Genomic DNA, 22175 nt, shown 5'->3' with positions numbered 1-22175 from the left:
TACACCAGAGAATTACCAAGGGCTGCAAGAAAGTTTCACACTAAAAAATGCCTGGAAATCACAAGCATTCCCCTCATGGCACCTGCTGTAAATCCCCAAGATTTATGGTCAGTAAGAGTTGTGTGCAGCTGTAATCATGCCTCACGCTGGGATGATAACCTTTCCAGAAACCAGGTGTTTTTTTGTGTGTGTGTCTGGGCTTAATCACCAAACTCAGCAAAGCCCTGGACCACGTGACTTTTTCGTTCAGCAGGTGGGAGCCTCACGTCCAACCTCAGAAACTAAGCAAGGTCAATGTTTAGATAAAGAAGTGGGTGGGATGTTCCAGTAATAAGAGTTCTAAGAGCAGAGGGGTAACGACAATCCGTGCAGACACAGGGGTGTGCAGACACGGGGCTGCCGCTTCCCTTCCCCTGTAAGCCTCCAGGGGAACACCAGATGGTAGCTCCCTACATTTCCTGACAGTGGCATAATTTTGTTCTCAATCTACGAAAAATAGTGCCCGTCATGGCAGGCACAGGGTTGAGAAATAATGAAATTGTGGTAGAAAAGAGAACACAGATGTCTTCTACTCATTTCCCCCTTACTTCTCTTTTTAGGGTAGGAAATAAAAAGAGATTCATATCTGCTCTTTTTCCTCCCTGTGTATAACCTTGATCCTGCCACTTTTTCTTTTTAAGGCCCTTATGTTCATTAACAGCTTATTTTGGAAATTCTTGCACAGTCTGCTTTCCCCTACTTTAGCCACACTTGAGGTACATGATATTCATTGTTACTCTGACTCCGGGAGAGGCAGAGGGGCCTTCTGGGTGATATGTTTATTGTTGTAAGTGACACAAGGCAAGGATAATTTAGGACAGGTCAGAGGGTAAGTTTTTGTTTAGCGAAGCACCATCAGGAGGAGGGAGGCTATCTGGAGTTGCATCTGGGGGCCTCAGAGCTAGGTGCTGGGGCAGGGCTTCCGCCCTAGACCAAGGGTTTGTCCTCATTCTCCTAAGCTTTGGGCAGCTAACAAAGCAACCTGCACCAACCAACCTTCAAATCATCCCTGTCTATACTTTCAGAATAGGAACTATATCAATGTCTGAAGCCAACGAGACATCTCACAAAGTGTTCTTCATTTCCTGCAAACTGGATATAAAGAGATAAAAAGACCCACCGCTGGAGATCGAACAAGATATTTGCAAGCCACCCCTCAGTACTACTCTTATCCTTTCCTACTGATTACATGTCCCTTATACAGGTGCCTAGGACTCTTACTCGTTGTTGACCAGGGCTTCCTAAAACAAAAGCAATGCTCAGAAATGGTTCACACTTCTTATTATGGTCTTCAGATTCTCAGAGACAAAGAATACTGTTTTCCTGGCAAAATGAAACCCAAACTTTAGTGTTCATATTGTTTAATAAATCATAGGTTGAAAAAACAGCTGCATAAACTACAATGTTTTAATACATCAGGACCCAGAAACACTCTGTTTAAACCAAATTATTTAAGATGATTTGGAACACTCTGTTTAACCAGAGTGTTCCAAAACAGAAACACTGTTTAAACCAAATCATTTAAGATAAATGGTTGGAATAAACATAATCATCTGGCCTTAGCAATAAAGCAAAACCTTATCTCTACAAAAAGTTTAAGAAATAGTTGGGCATAGTGGCCCATGCCTGTAGTTCCAGCTACTAGGAGACTGAGCGGGGAGGATCACTTGAGCCCAGAAATTCAAGGCTGCACTGAGCGATGCACACCATTGCACTCCAGCCATGGCTACAGAAGGAAACCTTGTTTAAAAAAAAAATATTTTTAAAAAGTGGCCTGATTCAACTCAAGCATCAGACAAGGCCCTCAACTCCCTCTCATTCTCAAGCCCCTGTCCAGTGGTTTCCACTAAGCTCAGGAATCCTTTGGCTCCATTTCTCCCATTGTGGGTGCTCCTACCCCATTACCCAGACATGGACTTCCTGTGGATTTAGAAGATGGCAGTGTTGTGTAGAGAAGAGTACCTCCAACTCACAGTCTCAAGAGATGTTTCCAGTCCTATTCTGGAGCAAACCTGAAGGCAGAATGAATTAGACTGGTTCTGCTTCACCTAAACCATCTGGGACATTTACTAGCACAAAATTATGAACCAAAGGGGAACAATAGGAAGAAAAGTCACCAAGTCTGAGGCACTGATGTGCAAGCACTGTGCTGGAACAGTCAACATTCACCATCATCTCCACCTCACAGCAACCCTGCCCTTTACAGGGATGAAGAACAGGGAAGGCAGAGAACACATCAATCTTTCAGGGCTCAGCTGAGGACAAAACTATACAATCTGAGACTTCCCAACTGCACTCAAAGATGTTTCTGCTCTACTAGATCACCAGTCACAGGTCACTCACTGAGTTGTCCACAGCAGAATCTGCAAGAGCCTTGCCTGTAGAACAACCCTGAACTGACAACTTTTCTGCACCCCCTCAGTACAAACACCTCTGCAACACTAATATACTGAACTGTGTGGCTCAGCCTCCGCACAGAACTAGAGCTAAACAACCTTAGTTTGGGAGTCAGTAATAATTTAAAAGGAAAACATTATTTGTTCACATTTCTTGAAGAACATTCAGGAGAACCCCAATTCAAAATTTACAGCATAATCTTAAGGGGAAAAAAAGCTTACTTTTTCTCTATTGCCAAGTTCTCTTTCACCACCACCACCACCACCTGCCATCTACCCAAGCTGGCCTGGAGCTTTTCATGTAACAAAGCCCAAAACTTGCTTTTCAGCAACATCCCCCACTCTTTCCATCCCTTAAATATTTTTCTTAACCTCCAATCCTTTATTATATAAATTAATCCAGCCTTTCCCCACCCTTTACTTCAGCAAGCAAGAATCCTTTCTCTTTAACAGAAAATTTGGAAAAAACTGAGAAGGCTCATAAATGCAGGATTTTCTCTCAGAGACATAGTACATTAAGGCATTAATATTACATGTTGATACTGCATATTAATACATTAGCACTACACATTAATATTATACGTTAGCACAGCATGTTACTACATTAGTGTTGTATGTACCTGCATACATTAACACTGTTTGCCCTCACCTTGATGTAGTCAGGCCTTCCATTGGTATAGACCCTTTCTGGTACTCCCGCCTTGGCTTGAAGGACTCTCTGGGCAGGTAAGAGTGATAGCAAGGGTAGTTCTCGGTATATTCGGAGAGCAGACATGGTTTCTCTGTTTTATCATAAATCTTGGTAGGGAGATGTGGACAGTGATGCCACCTATAAAAGACACAGAGTTAGGTTGATTACCTTCTTGGGAGAAATAAATTCAATTTGATAAGAGTACTTCTGCCAAATGTGACTCAGACTGCAAAATCATATGACTGCCAACACTGAAGACCAGAATTCAACCCTTACTTTTTTCCACTAAACTACGTGAAGTGGCCAGAATATAAAGGTGGTCTGTAACTACAATTGGTTAATAAAAATTCCTTGGATCACAGAATTACACACAAGCTGTTACAGATGCCACATTGCTTGTGTAAGCATGGAAATAATTCCATACTATAACAGAGAAATGGCTGTGTCCCCAAGCTCTCCAAGTGCCACCCAGCTGCCTCAGGTCCTCTCCTGAGGTCTCCCAACAGCCCAGGAATTCAGGGCTTACTACTGACCCAACAGGGTGCTCTAAGGCTCTCCAATAGGGCCAGCCAGTGTCTTTTCTAACTGGTTGACTCCTGAGTCAACTCAGAATATCATCAGTGTACACAAATGACATCATTTAAAGCAAAACCACCTTAGTTCTGAGTCCACCAAACACCACCGACTATGTGAAACCACTTTCACATCGAAAGTCTCCCTCATTCATTCTTTCAGGTCTCACCTCAGTTATTACAGCCTTAGAAAGACTTTCTCCAATCATCTTCTACCCAGGAACCACCCCGCCGTTGCATCCTGTCTCCCCACCAATCTTCCCTGCGTGTGCACATATTTTCTCCCATCACCCTGCGTGTGCCTGTCCCATCACTTACAGCTACCTGTGATTGGCATGTCTGTTGGCGAGTTTGTTTATTGTCTCATCTGTCACGCTCAGGGCCTTTATCAACCTTGTTCACTGCTACACTGTACATGTACATTGTACATTTTTCAACCTTGTCCACGGTTCATTGTACATGATGTACATCTCTATGTATCATATCCTGAATTTTTCATTCAGTAAATATTTACTGTATACTAGCACATTCAGTAAATATTTATTGAATGAAAGACTGTGTGCATAAGTGAATGATTAAATAAACTTTATGCCTAGGGATGAATTGAACAAATGATAAATAGATAGTATTTAGCAGTTATAATTTATAGTGAGTTTTTCCATTTTACATGCTTGGTAGTAAATGAAACTTACTTACTTACCACTTACAGCTGGACTGAGGCAGCTGTTAAAGCTGTCAAAAACTAAGTGAAGGCAGTTAATCAATTTTGTATATGCCCACATACAATCTTCACAATCCAGCTGGGATCCCTCTCATCATCAGGCACCAGCACATCAGCAAAAACTCCATGCTGGTGTTTTCCAACTTAGCTACCTTCAGGAATGGCATAGAATTGTTTTCCCATTTTCACACTGGACTGATTTTTAATCACAGAAACTAAAATGCAATACTTTGGGGCAGTACATGGGGGAAGGGAGATAAAATCAGAGAAAGAAACCAAGAACTCCCCACTGCTCTAATGTAAAGCTATTTTCCAGGCAACAGCTGGCATGCTGCTCCTGTTAGTAAGTTCAACCTTTTATATAAATATTACTGCCACCGCTGTTGTTACTATGTACCTCTCTTCAATCTACTCCCCAGAGAAAAATCATCAACACCTGTACTGTTCATATGGCTAGAATTGCATATTAACAAGTACCATTAGAGATATCCCTACTTATTTTCTTCTCACCTATAGACTTGTTATCAGAAATGCCTTAAGATGGCATGAAATTGCCTCATTTACTTTTTATTTGTATTGTAAAAGCAGTATTGATTCATGGTAAATATTTTAGATATTCCTCATCATTGACAAGGAAATCTTTCACAAATATGCCGTCCTTATAGTATGAATATCTAAATTTCACAATGTTAAATACAATAGGTAAAAGTTTGGTTTTTCTTTTTCAGAATGCACATTCTTGGCATTTAATGTACAAAGCTATGTATTTCTGTTATACACCTTTAATAAAATATCTCCTAATTGTTGGCACATAAATTGAGTGCTTTAAAGTATCTTTTGTACATTCAAGAGATAAATTGTTATGTGTGCATAGTAAACAACCCATCTCCCACAGTAGATACATGTTAAGTATTATTGCCATTTCTGTGCTCACAATCAGTCCAACTACCTGAGATCTCAATTTGAGCCAACCAGTACCCTATCTTTTTAGGATTCCTACAAACCTCAAATCAAAAGCCAAGAAGCACTGGCTACCAAAAATACCTCTGCATGTATATTTTATTCACCCACACTCTAAAAGAAAAGTCAAGATTTTATTCAGGATAACTTAGTTTCAGGCACTTACAATAAAACAGGCTCCACAGGCAGAGTGGTATTTTCCCTTTTCAGTGCCCCTGTTTTTTAAACTGGTAAAACTACTTTCATATAACCCTCTTTCCATATTGTTACTTTTAAAAAATGTAACACACTATAAGGATTTATTCCAAAAGAAAAATACATTTAATGGCAAAATACTGCAATATGATCGGCATCATGAAAGGTGATTTCAGTAGAGCAACAAGCTTCTACCCAGACATTGATGTTCCATTAAATGGAATCATATCAACATATTTATAGAGCAGACTTTGACTTATTGCTGGTTAACTGAAACCTTGTCTCACTTTGAAATATCAAAAACTCTTATGCAAAAATAAATGTTTCATTGCCTGAGTGTGCTCATGGAGTCATCTCCTTTCCCTACCTGCACCATGAACGCCCTGAATACCCCTCTCAAGATACCCAGCACCATGTCTTCTCACTGGTGATCTACCCAATCCTCATTAACCAGGAATCCCTCAAGGATAAAGATCAAGTCTGACATCTTTTTGTTTTGGAAGCTAGCCAATATTATATATGTATTTAATAGATGGATGAATGGTGTATAAGAGGATGATCTGCTGAAAGAAAGATATCTAGAAGTTATCAAGAAACAGAAAATAATTCGTTCTAACATTAGTAGAGTCAAAAAGGTAAAGACAGATTTCTCAATGTTTAAGAACCAATTACTATCTAAAGAAAGTTTGTAGAATTGCCCTGCCTAGGGTATTTAAAATGAAGCCTGGAAGCCGTGATCCAAAGAACTGAAACTGCTTCAAGCTCTGTGATACTTGTGTCATTCCAAGAGCTCCCCTCACCACCTTGCTCAGGTACACCCGCAAACAAACCCAGATGGAGCCATAGGCCAGGAAGGAAAAGGGAGAGAGGAGGTTTATCTAGCCTACCAGAACAGAACTCTCTAAAGTCTTTCCACTCAAGAATTCACAATTCCCAGGGGTAAAAGGACATAACACTGACTTTCTGATACTTGGAAAAGAAAGTAGTAGAGACCTTACGATGGAACCCAGAAATAATTAACAATACTTGATTCTGAGCATTGGCTCCAAGCTAGAATCATAGAATTTTTTTTTTTTTTTTTTTTTTGGACAAGGTCTCACTCTGTCATCCAGGCTGGAGTGCAGTGGTGCCATCACAGCTCACTGCAGCCTCAACCTCCTAGGATCAAGCAATCCTCCCACCTCAGCCTCCCAAGTAGCTGGGACCACAGACATGCAAAACCATGCCTGGGTAATTTTTGTATTTTCTGTAAAGATGGGGTTTCACCATGCTTCCCAAGCTGGTTTTGAACTCCTGAGCTCAAGCAATCCACCTACCTCAGCCACACAAAGTGCTGGGATCAGAAGCATGAGCCACCACACCTAGCCTAGAATCACAGAATTTTTAAATGGAAAGGGGGCATAGGGAATATCTGTTCTAGTATTTCCATTGTGTTATGTAGATGAAAAATCTGAAGTTCAGAATGGTGTACGTGAACCAATCATAGATATAGGATAGGTGTTTATCACTTCCAAATGACTAGGTACACTTCCTGACATACAATGAGCTCAAGTCATCTATGACTCTCAGGCAATCCTAGAATGGATAACAGAACTTTAAGAATGTAACAACTGCACTGGTACACCGGTAAGAAAAAAAAAGTTAAAAAAAAAAAAAAAAAAAAGAAGAAGAAGAATATGTTCCTCTAGAATAACATCATCCAATGGAAATACAATGCAAGCCATGTCATATATGTCATTTTTAATTTTCTATTACAGTAGCGATATTAGAAGGGTAAAAAAAGCCAGGCATGGTGGCACCTGCCTATCGTCCCAGCTGCTCAGCAGGCTGAGGAGGGTGGATCGCTTGAGTTCAGGAGTTTAAGGCTACAGTGTGCTATGACTGTGACTGGGAATAGCCACTGCACTCCAGTCTGGGAGATGTAGTATCTCTAAAAAAACTAAAGCTTTTGAAACAGGTAAAAAGAAGCAAGTGAAATTAATGTATTAATGTTTCGTTTAACCCAATATACCTAAAATATCATTTCAACATCCATTTAAAAATTATTAATGAGATATTTTACTTTCTTACTATACTTCAAAATCCAACGTGTCTTGTACATTTCTTTCAGTTCAGAACAGACATATTCCAAATGGTCAACACATACAACAGATAGGTGCAAATGCAACCAACTAGCAGTCACTGCCTGAGCGCTACGCTGGAAAGATTAAGAGGCTACCACCAAGTTTAGTGAAAAAGACTACCTTGATCAATTAAGCCATGCCTGCCAAAACCTTGGGTTAGGACAGGGGGTAGGGTGAAAATCTGTGCAGGAAGGGAAAGAGAAGAGAAGAGAATTCTGATGGAAATGTCCACAGGCTGTTGAACGTGATGACTTGTAGAATCACACGTTTGGAAGACATCTGGAACAACAATGAAGACATAAAAATATGAATTGGAAAGTGTAGATCTAAAATTCGAAGGTACAGACAAAAGAACTGCAAGCACTTGGGTACTGGAAGTTTTCTCTAAAAGTGTAGGAAAGATAAAGACACTAAAAAATATTTTTTGTTAATACAATATCCGTCTCTTTCTTAAAATCTCTCTGACCTGTCTTCATATGACATAATCATAGGCATTAAAACAAATAAAAAATAAAGCAGTTTTTCTGACTTCCATAATTCATCTCCATCTACAGCACCAAGTTTCAGTTTTATGCACTTGGAACACTAGCTGCAGCTGCTCACTTTCCTGCCACTCTCACTTTTCTCTGTCTTCAAGGCCCATCTTCAATGCTACCACTACCACCCCTGACTCCCCACAAAGCTGCTGAAGATCCCATGACACAGTTACTGGCTGTGACTCTTCTGCTCAGAGTGTGCATGGGATTATGTCCCCACCTCTTCTTCTACTGCACAGCCTTGCATGATCCTCTACTTTTAAACTTTTGTGTGTGTGTGTGTGTGTGTGTCTTGTAGAGACAGGGACTGACTTTGTCACCGGGAGTGGAGTATAGTGGCACAATCATAGCTCACTGAAGCCTCAAAATTCCTGGGCTTAAGCAATCCTCCCACCTCAGCCTCCCGAGTAGCTGGGACTACAGGCATGCACCACTGTCCAACTTGGCTAATTTTTTTATTTTTTGTAGAGATGGGGTTTTGCCACGTTGCCCAGGCTGGTCTCAAACTTCTGGGCTCAAACAATCCTCCTGCCTCGGCCTCTCAAAGTGCTGGGATTATGGGTGTAAGCACCATGATCAGTCTCAACTTCCATGTTAAGAATTTTCTTGGCTGCAAACAAAGCTATTTATCAAAACAAACGCATGACCATTCCCCCTGCCACCAACTGGAAGCTTGAACAGTAGCTGGTATAACATGACTTTGGGCTTTTCAAACATATGAACTTTCAGTAGTTTTTTAGAATCTAATCTATAAAAAGGGCAGCATCTTGTAGGATACTCATGACTTGTCTTGCTTTCACCAGTCTTCTGGATCCCCTCCTAAGCCTAGCCTGATGTGGGCAGTGAAGAGGGTTCTCCTTCACTCGAGGAGGCAGAGTGCATAGTGGAAAGGGGCTCGGAGGCAGGAAGATCTGGTTTACAATCCTAGCTCTGCTACTGACTACTTGCGTAACACTGAGAAAGCCACTTAACTCCTCTGAACTTCAATCTTCTCCTCTTTAATCTGCAGATAACAATTTCTACTTATGTGGATTAAACCAGGTACTGGAGTTCAAATGCCTAGCCCTGTCCAAAGCAAGCATGTTGTAATTAATAGGCTAATTTATGGAACAATTACCATGTACCACACAGGCTAAGAGTTTTGTATACTATTGCATCTAACCTTCACAGCAATGCAGTGGGCAAGGCACTATCATCACCATTTTACAAATAGGAAAACCAGTGCTAAGAAGATGTTATCCTGCTTAAGGCCACATAACCAGAAGGTGATGAAGCCATGACTGGACGCCCAGGTAGCCTGATTTCAAAGCCTATGCTTTTAAATCACAGCTGTACATAACGTGGCTTGATGGAGTGCCAGCCTGTACCAAATCTCTTTTCTAGCTGCTCTGATAAACCTAAGGGCAGTCAATAAATAGTCTGTCTGCCCTTCCAAGTTCCCTCAGCTACACTCAGAATCTTCCAAGACATTCTCCTCTTTCCCACTGAGCGTAAAAATATCCCAATACAAACCAACAAATAGATATAACTCCACTCCTCTTTAAAATTCTGATTTCCTACAGAACTTTCTTTGCTGCTTAAACAAGAGTGTCATTAGATAAAGTAATAGTGGTAATAACCAGGGAAATAAAGAAAATGGAATGCTAGATCTAGGAGAACCCTAGAGACCAGCCAGCCCTACTGCTTCATTATACAGATGTGGATGCTGAGTTACTGCCCAAGGTCACACAGCTGGTCAGCAGCAGCCTTCACCCCAGGGCCCAATCACCTCCCACATGCCTGACTTCCACTTACAATCCAATTTCAAACCCAAAGTTCAGACTCTTAAAGGATTTGCAGCCCATTTTTCCTTTTACCCAGTAGTTAAGAGCTTGTGACCTGTCACAGCTGCTGTGCAAGGGAGGAAAGCAGTGCAAAAAATACATTCTCCATCTAGGAGAGGGGAAGCTGCCCAGGATCGCCAAACACCAAGTCATGAAAGTCATCCTTCCATGCTAATAGCTTAGAATGATTCTAGGCTGCCTAGAATCGCAAAAACTCTGGATGCTACAGGCAAGGCCTTCTCAAAGGAGGATCTATGTCTCTGGAATGGTGTTTTGTCTTAACAACCCCACAATCCAATTAGCCTCAGGGAAAGAATAAAGCCCACACTTTTCCTAAAGTACATTTGTGTTTACCTGCAGTGCTTTATCAACTTTTAAAATATTTATTCACTAAAAGTTGTTCTTTTATGATAGATCCGGAAGCCAAAGGACAAGTGAGAACAGTTTTGTGAATTGCAAACTAAGACAACTTTTGGACATAGATATACTTTACAGCAATCTTGAGGCAAGATACCTCACACTTCCTACCTACACCTTGTCTATTAAGATCTTTAAAGAATCAGAACAGTGTGAGAAATCTGAGTAACTCTGGCTTATACCCTACTCATGGTGCCAGTGAAATGATCAGGGATCATAAACCAGAACTTAGCCGGGTGTGGTGGCTCACGCCTGTAACCTCAGCACTTTGGGAGGATGAGGCAGGTGAATCACTTGAGGTCAGGAGTTTGAGACCAGCTTGGCCAACATGGTGAAACCTCATCTCTACTAAAAATACAAAAATTAGCCAGGTGTGGTGGTGGGCACCTGTAATTCCAGCTACTCAGGAGGCTAAGGCAGAACAATGGAGAGGCAGAGGTTGCAGTGAGCTGAGATGGCGACACTGCACTCCAGCCTGGGCGACAGAGGGAGACTCCATCTAAGAAAATAAATAAGTAAACCAGAACCTCTGACAAGGACTAACCCCTCAGGCAACTAGAAATTGGGTAACAGAAAGCAGGGCCAACCCCTGAAATATAAGTCAGAGAAAAGCAACCTTAATGGTTATCTGGTACACATGTAACAAATAGGTGCAAATGATACACCAACTAGCAGTCACTGCCTGAGCGCTACGCTGGAAAGATTAAGAGGCTACCACCAGGTTCAGTGAAAAAGACTACCTTGATCAATTAAGCCACGTCTGCCAAAATGCTGGGTTAGGATAGGGGGTGGGGTGAAAATCTGTGCAGGAAGGGAAAGAGAAGAGAAGAGAATTCTGATGGAAATGTCCACAGGCTGTTGAACATGACGACTTGTAGAATCACACGTTTGGAAGATATCTGGAACAACAACGAAGCCATATGAATGAAGTTGCCAGAACAGAAAAGGAAGGAATAAAAACAAAACCTTGGAGAAACCATATTTGCAAAGAAGGAAAATAAGTTTCTGGGGGAAAACTGACAAAAAGTAAGAAAACTCTGTCACAGGGATCAAACAAAGAAAAGATTTTTACATGTTCAACAGTTTGATGCCACAGAAGAATCAAAAGTCATGAGGGCTGGGAAAAAGACATCTTATTTGGTGGCTAGAAAACAGCTTTAGTAGAGCAGCTGAGGTGGGACCAAGGACTCAATGCTGAAGAAGTAGTGCAAGAGACAAAAGACCATGATTCTGAAAAATCTGGTGGTGAAAGCAGCAAGCAATTACCCAGGAGGTACTCAAGAAATGTTAACTCTGGGGTGGTCATCATGGGGTAGCGGGTGGAAGAACTAAAATCAGACCACCTTGCAAATATAGAGGAACAGATTCACAGATAGGAATACTCTGATGAACAAAAATAATTGGTGGAAAAAGAGCCTGGACTGGCAAGAAGGCATGATTAAAGAGGGCAGATGGATGATATTAAAGAGACATCTTGAGAGGGGAGAGAAGAATCAGAGAGAGGTCTGCTGGCCTCAACCCAGGGCATCTACAGACAGAGAGGGCACAAGGCAGGACTAGAAGCTAGGAAGAGATTCAAGGTGTGGTTCATGCCTGTAATCCCAGCACTATGGGAGGCCAAGGCAGGTGGATCACCTGAGATCAGGAGTTCAAAACCAGCCTGGACAACATGGTGAAACCCCGTCTCTACTAAAAATACAAAAATTGGCTGGGTGTGGTGGTGGGCATCTGTAATTCCAGCTACTTGGGAGGCTGAGGCAGGAGAATCACTTGAGCCTGGGAGGCAGAGGTTGCAGTGAGCCAAGACCGTGACATTGCACTCCAGCCTAGGCAACAAGAGCAAAACTCTGTCAAAAAAAAAAAAAAGATTCAAGGTGTGTACAGGGTACTCTAGGTAGTGTGCTAAAGGGTATGATACAGAGTTGCAGACTAGATTCCAGGAGTAGTAATGCCAAGGAGAGGCCCTGCTGGACCCAGCTGGCCCAGTGTTGGGACTTTGATCAGTAGAAATGCAAGGCTAAGGACAGGTGATGGCAGGTGCTGATTAGAGGAGCCCTGTTGGAATGGGCAGGCAGGTGTCAGGCTGAGTGGGCAGGAGGGATGCCAGCAAGAGCCAGAGCTAAGGGATGGGAGAGAGCAGCAAAGGATATGTTCAGTGGCTACTGGAGAGCACCTCATGGGCTCTTCCGGCCCCTCCCACCTTGGCAATCAAAAGGTAAAAGAATTTCTTCTGTGAAAAAATATTTAGATTAATTACAGAAACCTCTTCAAGAAGGTACAATTGGTCAAGGCATCCCTGGGAGGCATGGGGTAGGATTTTGGCAATGGCCTCATCGCCTCAGAGGGAGACACAGAAAGAAACATGTCTGCAACTCTTTCAATTCTTGGAGAGCCAATCCTCTGGGGGAAGGAAGGTGCAACTCTGGAATGTTCTAACTCTGCACTACTCCTTTTTATGAGGCCCGGGGAATACTCTGCCTGAAAGCCTATTCTTAGCCTTCCCTATTACTTCCTTGAAGTTTGATTTCAAAAATCCCTCCTACCAGGTCTTCCTGGACCCCCTGGCAAGTCCATATTCACGTTACTCTTCCCCATACTCACACACCACACACTTGCAGCCCCTGCTCAGAGTCTGGCTTCCCCACAGCGGGGGGTTCATGTACCACTGCCTCAGTGCATGGCACACGATGGGCACTCAACACATGATTGCTGAAAAGCATGCAAAAACAGAGCAAGCTCATAGATGGGCCAGTTTTCTTCACTGGACTGAGGCCTGCCCCAGCAGCAAACTTGCAAACTGAGAAAGAAACCCACCAGCTAGATTCCTATACATGTGTCCTGTGTGGCACTTCCTAAATGAACGAAAGGTGGAAACTGGATTTAAAAACAAATCCCTGAACTTCAACCCTATCTCTCATACACATACGTAATTTGAGCTAGATTATAAACCTAAATATAAGAGCTAGAATTATAAAGCTTTTAGAGGAAAATATAAGAGAATGTCTTTATGACTTGAAAGAAGGCAAAGATTTCTTAGATCACAGAAAGTAATAACCATAATGGAAGGAATTGGTAAATTAAACATTTATCAAAGTCAAATACTTCCACTCATCAAAAGATATCATTGAGAAAATAGATAAGCCACACACTTGGAGACAATGTTTGCAAAGGGCTGGTATCCAGGATATAGAAAGATCATCTACAATGGAGTAATAAAGAAAACCGAAAAGCTAGGCAAAGATTTGAATATACATATCACAAAGATATACAAATGGCCAAGAAACATATACAAAAATGCTTAACATCGTTAGTAATCACAGAAATGCAAATTTTAACCAAAATGAGATCCCACAACACATAGACCAGAATAGGTAAAATGAAAAAGAAAAACAACAACAAAACCTACTGTTGTTAAAGTGGAGAAACTGAAATTCTCACACATTATTGGTGACAATGTAAAATGGTAGAACCACTTTGGGAAAGTATGGAGGTTTCTTATCTATTACTAGGTATTTATCCAAAAGAAATAAAATCCATATATTCACAAAAAGAGTTGGATAAGAATGTTTACAGAAGCTCATTCATAAAACTGAAAAGGAGAAACAGCCCAGGTGGTCCATCAGTAGGAAAGTAGATAAACTGTGTTATTATCATTCAGCAGGATACCACTCAGCAGTAAAAACGAATGAACCACTTGCACAACCACAACAGCATAAACGAATCTCAAGAATATTTTGCTGGCCGGGTGTGGTGCACTCCTGTAATCCCAGCACTTTGGAAGACCGAAGTGTGCAGATCCTTTGAGCCTAGGAGTTTGAGACCAGCCTGGGTAACACAGCAAAACCCTGAATCTACAAAAAAACATACAAAAGTTATCTGGGTGTGGTGGCATGTGCCTATAGTCCCAGATACTTGGGAAGCTGAGGCAAAAGAAACACTTGAGTCCAGAGGACTGAGGCTGCAGTGAGCCATGTTCACCCCACCCCACTGCACTCCAGCCAGGACAACAGAGCGAGACCCTGTCTTAAAATTTAAAAAAAAAAAAAAATTGCTGAAAGAATTAATCAAAAGAGTACACACTTTATGATTTAATTTATATGAACTTCTAGAACAGAAAAACTAATCTTTAGTGAGAAAAAAAAGTCAGATCAGGGGTTCCCACTGAGAGTGAGAGAAGGCAGTGAGGGCGAAGGGGCATGCAGAAACGTCCTGGAGCACTGGCAGTGTTCTTCATCTTCATAGGCACTTGGGTTAAATAGACACATGATTTTGTCAAAACTCAGCAAGTGCACCTCAAGATTTGTTCATTAAATGCTGTTTCTTGCAAAAGAAAAAAACAATTATTGAACTGTAGTTAAGAAAACAAATCCTAAAGTATTTAAAGGAAAATTTTACTTGATCTCTTATTTATTTAGAAATTCTTTTTCTTTTTTTTTCCTTTTATTTTGGAGGTGGTTCTTGCTCTGTCAGCCAGGCTAGAGTGCAGTGGCGCAATCACGGCTAAGTGCAGTCTCAACCTCCTGGGCTCAGGCCATCCTCCTGCTTCAACCTTTCCAGTAGCTGGGACTACAGGCATGCACCACCACACCTAGCTAATTGTTTTTTGTTTTATTATACTTTTAGTTCTGGGATACATATTCAGAACATGCAGGTTTGTCACATAGGTATACATGTGTCATGGTGGTTTGCTGCACCCATCAACCCGTCATCTACATTAGGTATTACCCCTAATGCTATCCCTCCCTTTGCCCTCCACCCCTTAACAGGCCCCAGTGTGTGATATTCCCCTCCCTGTGTCCATGTGTTCTCGCTGTTCAACTTCCACATATGAGTGAGAACATGCAGTGTTTGGTTTTCCGTTCCTGTGTTAGTTTGCTAAGAATGATGGTTTCCAGTTTCATCCATGTCCCTGCAAAGGACATGAAATCATTCTTTTTTATGGCTGCATAGTATTCCATGGTGTATAAGTGCCACGTTTTCTTAATCCAATCTGTCATTGATGGGCATTTGGGTTGGTTCCAAGTCTTTGCTATTGCGAATACTGCTGCAATAAACATACGTGTACATGTGCCTCTATAGAATGATTTATTAATCCTTTGGGTATATATCCAGTAATGGGATTGCTGGGTCAAATGGTATTTCTGGTTCTAGATCCCTGAGGAACTGCCACACTGTCTTCCACAATGGTCAAATTAATTTACAATTCCACCAACAATGTAAAAGCATTTCTATTTCTCTGCATCTGTTGTTTCCTGACTTTTTAATGATCACCATTCTGACTGGTGTGAGATGGTATCTCACTGTGTGTGTAATGGCAAGATCATCACTCACCTCAATCTCCACCTCCTGGGTTCAAGTGATTCTCCCACCTCAGCCTCCTAAGTAGCTGGAATTATAGGCATGTGTCACCACACCTGGCTAATTTTTTTATTTTTAGTAGAGATAGGGTTTCTCCATGTTGATCAGGCTGGTCTTGAACTCCCGAACTCAGATGATCCGCCTGCCTTGGCCTCCCAAAGTGCTAGGATTACAGGCATGAGCCACCACACCTGGCTCTCATTGTGATTTTGATTTGCATTTCTCTAATGACCAGTGATGAGCTTTTTTTCATATGTTTGTTGGCTGCATACATGTCTTCTTTTGAGAAGTGTCTGTTGACCCACTTTTTGATGGGGTTGTATTTTTCTTGTAAATTTAAGTTCCTTGTAGATTCTGGGTATTAGCCCTTTGTCAGATGGATAGATTGCAAGAATTTTCTCCCATTCTGTAGGTTGCCTTTTCACTCTGATGATAGTTTCTTTTGCTGTGCAGAAGTTCTTTAGTTTAATTAGCTCCCATTTGTCAGTTTTGGGTTTTGTTGCCATTGTTTTTGGTGTTTTAGTCATAAAGTCTTTGCCCATGCCTATGTCCTGAATGGTACTGCCTAGTTTTTTTTCTAGGGTTTTCATGGTTTTAGGTCTTACGTTTAGGTCTTTAATCCATCTTGAGTTAATGTTTGTATAAAGTGTAAGGAAGAGGTCCAGTTTCAGTTTTCTGCATATGGTTAGCCAGTTTTCCCAACACCATTTATTAAATAGGGAATCTTCTCTCCATTGCTTCTTTTTGTCAGGTTTGTCAAAGATCAGATGGTTGTAGATGTGTGGTGTTATTTTTGAGGCCTCTGTTCTGTTCCATTGGTCTATATATCTGTTCTGGTATCAGTACCATGCTGTTTTGGTTACTGTAGACTTGTAGTATAGTTTGAAGTCAGGTAGCACGATGCCTCCAGCTTTGTTCTTTTTGCTTAGGATTGTCTTGGCTATACAGGCTCTTTTTTAGTTCCATAGGAAATTTAAAGTAGTTTTTTCTAATTCTGTGAAGAAAGTCAATGGTAGCTTGATGGGAACAGCATTGAATCTATAAATTACTTTGGACAGTATGGCCATTTGCACAATACTGATTCTTCCTATCCATGAGCATGGACTGTTTTTCCACTTGTTTGTGTCCTCTCTTATTTCCTTGAGCAAGTGGCTTGTAGGTCTCTCCTTGAAGAGGTCCTTCACATCCTTTGTAAGTTGTATTCCTAGGTGTTTCATTCTCTTTGTAACAATTGTCAATGGAAGTTCACTCATGATTTAGCTCCCTAATATTGGTGTATAGGAATGCTTGGGGTTTTTTCACATTGATTTTATATCCAGAGACTTTGCTGAAGTTGCTTATCAGCTTAAGTTTTGGGGCTGAGACAATGGGGTTTTCTAAATATACAATCATGTCATCTGCAAACAGAGACAATTTGACTTCCTCTCTTCCTAACTGAATACCCTTTATTTCTTTCTCTTGCCTGATTGCCCTGGACAGAATTTCCAGTACTATGTAGAATAGGAGTGGTGAGAGAGGGCATCCTTGTCTTCTGCTGGTTTTCAAAGGGAATGCTTCCAGTTTTTGCCCATTCAGTATGATACTGGCTGTGAGTTTGTCATAAATAGCTCTTATTGAGATACATTCCATCAATACCCAGTTTACTGAGAGTTTTTGAATTTTGCAGAAGGCCTTTTCTGCATCTATTGAGATAATCATGTGGTTTTTGTCATTGGTTCTGCTTATGTGATGGATTACATTTATTGATTTGCAAATGTTGAACCAGCCTTGCATCCTAGGGATGAAGCCTACTTGATTGTGGTGGATAAGCTTTTTGATGTGCTGCTGGATTCGGTTTGCCAGTATTTTACTGAGGATTTTTGTATTAACGTTCATCAGGGATATTGGCCTGAAATTTTCTTTTTTTGTTGTGTCTCTGCCAGGTTTTGGTATCAGGATGATGCCGGCCTCATAAAAGGAGTTAGGGAGTCATCCTTCTTTTTCTATTGTTTGAAATAATTTCAGAAGTAATGGTAAAAGCTCCTCTTTGTACCTCTGGTAGAATTCAGCTGTGAATCCGTCTTGACCTGGGCTTTTTTTTTGGTTAGTAGGCTATTAATTACTGCCTCAATTTCAGAACTTGTTATTGGTCTATTCAGGGATTCCACTCTTTCTAGTTTAGTCTTGGGAGAATGTATACTTCCAGGAATTTATCCATTTCTTCTAGATTTTCTAATTTATTTGCATAGATGTGCTTATGGTAGTTTGTATTTCTGTGGGATCAGTGGTGATATCCCCTTTATCATTTTTCATTGTACCTATTTGATTCTTCTCTCTTTTCTTTATTAGTCTGGCTAGTGGTCTACTCTGTTGATCTTTTCAAAAAACCAGTTCCTGGATTCACTGATTTTTTTGAAGGGTTTTTCATGTTTCTATCTCTCTCAGTTCTGCTCTGATCTTAGATATTTCTTGGCTTCTGATAGCTTTTGAATTTGTTTGCTCTTGCTTCTCTAGTTCTTTTAATTGTGATGTTAGGGTGTTGATTTTAGATCTTTCCCACTTCCTCCTGTGGGCATTTAGTGCTATAAATTTCCCTCTACACACTGCTTTAGCTGTATCCCAGAGATTCTGGTATGTTGTCTCTTTGTTCTCATTGGTTTCAAATAACTTATTTATTTCTGCCTTAATTTTGTTATTTACCCAGTAGTCATTCAGGAGCAGGTTATTCATTTTCCATGTAGTTGTGTGGTTTTGAGTGAGTTTCTTAATCCTGAATTCTAATTTGATTGCATTGTAGCCTGAAAGACTGTTATGATTTCCGTTCTTTTACACTCGCTGAGAAGTGTTTTACTTCCAATTATGTGGTCAATTTTAGAATAAGTATGATGTGGTGCTAAGAACGTATATTCTGTTAATTTGGAGTGGAGAGTTCTGTAGGTATCTATTAGGTCCACTTGGTCCAGGGGTGAGTTCAAGTACTGAATATCCTTGTTCATTTTGTCTCATTGATCTAATATTGACAGTGGGGTGTTAAAGTTTTCCACTATTATTGTACAGAAGTCTAAGTCTCTTTGTAAGTCTCTTAGAACTTGTTTTATGAATCTGGGTGCTCCTGTATTGGGTGCATATATATTTAGGATAGTTAGCTCTTCTTATTGCATTGATCCCTTTACCATTATGTAATGCCATGGTCTTATTTGATCTTTGTTGGTTTAAACTCTGTTTTATCAGAGACTAGGATTGCAACCCCTTTTCTTTTGTGTGTGTGTGTGTGTGTGTGTGTGTGCGCGCGCTTTCGCTTTCCATTTCCTTGGTAGATATTCCTCCATCCCTTTATTTTGAGCCTACGTGTATCTTTGCACGTGAGATGGGTCTCCTGAATACAGCACACCGATGGGTCTTGACTATCCAATTTGCCAGTCTGTGTCTTTTAATTAGAGCATTTAGCCCATTTACATTTAAAGTTAATATTGTTATGTGTGACTTTGATCCTGTCATTATGATGCTAGCTGGTTATTTTGCACATTAGTGGATGCAGTTTCTTCATAGTGTCAATGGTCTCTACATTTCATTATGTTTTTGCAGGGGCTGGTACCGGTTTTTCCTTTGCATATTTAGTGCTTCTTTCAGGAGCTCTTGTAAGGCAGGCCTGGTAGTGACACAATCCCTCAGTATTGGCTTGTCTGTAAAGGATTTTATTTCTCCCTCACTTACGAAGCTTAGTTTGGCTGGATATAAAATTCTGGGTTGAAAATCATTTTCTTTAATAATGTTGAATACTGGCCTCCACTCTCTTCTGGCTTGTAGGGTTTCTGCAGAGATCCACTATTAGTCTGATGGGCTTCCCTTTGTGGGTAACCCAACCTTTCTCTCTCAGTGCCATTTGCATTTTTTTCCTTCATTTCAAACTTGGTGAATTTGATGATTATATGTCTTGGGGTTGCTCTTCTCATGGAGTATCTTTGTGGTGTTCTCTGTATTTCTTGAATTTGAATGTTGGCCTGTCTTTCTAGGTTGGGGAAGTTCCCCTGGATAATATCCTGAAAAGTGTTTTCCAACTTGGTTCCATTCTCCCCATCACTTTCAGGTACACCAATCAAAAGAGGGTTTGGTATTTTCATATAGTCCCATATTTCTTGGAGGTTTTGTTTGTTTCCTTTCATTCTTTTTTCTCTAATCTTGTCCTCATGCTTTATTTCATCAAGTTGATCTTCAATCTCTGATATCCTTTCTTCCACTTGATCGATTTGGCTATTGATACTGGTGTATGCTTCACCAAGTTCTTGTGCTGTGTTTTTCACCTCCATCAGGTCATTTATGTTGTTTTCTAAACTGGTTATTCTAGTTAGCAGTTTCTGTAACCTTTTATCAAGGTTCTTGGCTTCCTTGAAATTGGGTAGGAACATGCTCCTTTGGCTTGGAGGAGTTTGTTATTACTCACCTTCTGAAGCCTACTTCTGTCAATTTGTCAAACTCATTCTCTGTCTAGTTTTGTTCCCTTACTGGTGAGGGGTTATGATACTTTGGAGGAGAAGAGGCATTCTGGTTTTTGGAATTTTCAGCCTTTTTGCACTGTTTTCTCCTCATCTTCATGAATTTATCTACCTTTAGTCTTTGATGTTGGTAATCTTTGGATGGGATTCTTATGTGGGCATCCTTTTTGTTGATATTGATGCTATTGCTTTCTGTTTGTTAGTTTTCCTTCTAACAGTCAGGCCCCTCTTCTGCTGGTCTGCTAGAGTTTGCTGGAGGTCTACTCCAGACCCTATTTGCCTGGGTATCAGTAGCAGAGACTGCAGAACAGCAAAGATTGCTGCCTGCTCCTTCCTCTGGAAGCTTCATCCCAGAGGGGCAACTGCCAGATGCCAGCTGGAGCTCTCCTGTATGAGGTGTCTGTCTACCCCTGCTGGGAGGTGTCTCCCAGTCAGGAGGCATGGGGGTCAGGGACCCACTTGAGGAGGCAGTCTGTCCCTTAGCAGAGCTCAACAGCTGTCCTGGGAGATCTGCTGCTCTCTTCAGAGTTGGCAGGCGGAAACATTTAAGTCTACTGAAGCTGCGTCCACAGCCACCCCTTACCCCAGGTGTTCTGTCCCAGGGAGATGGGAGTTTTATTTATAGGCCCCTGACTGGGGCTGCTGCCTTTCTTTCAGAGATGCCCTGTCCAGAGAGGAGGAATCTAGAGAGGCAGTCTGGCTACAGCAGCTTTGCCACACTGTGGTGGGTTCTACACCCAGTTCAAACTTCCTGGTGGCTTTGTTTACACTGTAAGGGGAAAACTGCCTACTCAAGCCTTAGAATTAGTGGACGCCCCTCTCCCAATCAAGCTTGAGTGTCCCAGGTCAACTTCAGACTGCTGTGCTGGCAGCAAGAATTTCAAGCCAGTGGATCTTAGCTTGCTGGGCTCCATGGGGGAAGGATCTGTTGAGCAAGACCACTCAGCTCCCTGACTTCAGCCTCCTTTCCAGGGGAGTGAACAATTCTGTCTCACTGGTGTTCCAGGCGCCACTGGGGTATGGGAAAAAAAAAAAAAAAAAAACTCCTGCAGCCAGCTCAGTATCTGCCCAAACAGCTGCCCAGTTTTGTTCTTGAAACTCAGAGCCCCAGTGGTATAGGCACACAGGAGAATCTCCTGGTCTGCAGGTTGGGAAGACCATTGGAAAAACGTAGTATCTGGGCCAGATAGCACTGTCCCTCACGACACAGTCCCTCACGGCTTCCCTTGGCTAAGGGAGGAAGTTCCCCAACCCCTTATGCTTCCTGGGTGAGGCAACGCCCCACCCTGCTTCTGCTCACCCTCTGAGGGCCACAGCCACTGTCTAACCAGTCCCAGTGAGATGAAGTGAGTACCTCAGTTACAAATGCAGAAGTCACCTGCCTTCTGCATTGGACTCGCTGGGAGCTGCAGATGGGAGCTGTTTTTATTTGGCCATCTTGCCAGTCTTCCCTTTTTTGTTATTTGTAGAGATGAGGTTTCCTCGTGTTGCCCAGGCTGGTCTCAAACTCATGGGCTCAAGCTATCCACCTGCATTGGCCTCCCAAAGCACTGGGATTACAGGTGTGAGCCACTGCACTCGCACAGAAATACATTTTTAAAAGATGCATGGATAATGGAATGAATAGATGTAGAGATGTGTCAATGTTATGATAGAATCTAAGTGACAGATACGTAGCCATTCACTTTTAAATTCTCTTAAGTGTGTTATACACTTGAAGTTTCTCAAAGTAACATTTTGGGGAGAAATAGTGAAAAAAGTTTTCTAAAACTCCTTGGATTTTTTGATGCGATAGATAGTGGCAACATGGTTCAGAAAATGTCCCTTTTTTTTTTTTTTTTTTTTTTTTTTTTGAGATGCAGTTTTGCTTTT

The 22175-nt window shown here is 41.4% G+C and overlaps 1 protein-coding gene across 3 annotated transcripts in view; it reads right to left on the bottom strand.

Moving 5' to 3' along the window:
• The window catches only part of SAXO1 (stabilizer of axonemal microtubules 1), a 120223-nt gene that overhangs the window by 19923 nt on the left and 78125 nt on the right, over nucleotides 1-22175 (bottom strand). For all 3 annotated transcript variants that reach the window (XM_025359358.1, XM_025359357.1, XM_025359359.1), the window contains exon 2: nucleotides 3085-3264. In XM_025359358.1, the coding sequence (XP_025215143.1) occupies nucleotides 3085-3107 (23 nt within the window). In that variant the 5' untranslated portion in view covers nucleotides 3108-3264. The remainder of the gene's footprint in view (nucleotides 1-3084; nucleotides 3265-22175) is intronic.

This window comes from Theropithecus gelada, chromosome 15 (genome assembly GCF_003255815.1).
Source record: "Theropithecus gelada isolate Dixy chromosome 15, Tgel_1.0, whole genome shotgun sequence".
NCBI lineage: Eukaryota > Metazoa > Chordata > Mammalia > Primates > Cercopithecidae > Theropithecus > Theropithecus gelada.
Note: the sequence above shows the minus strand (reverse complement) of the source record. Positions and strands in the feature narration are given on the sequence as shown.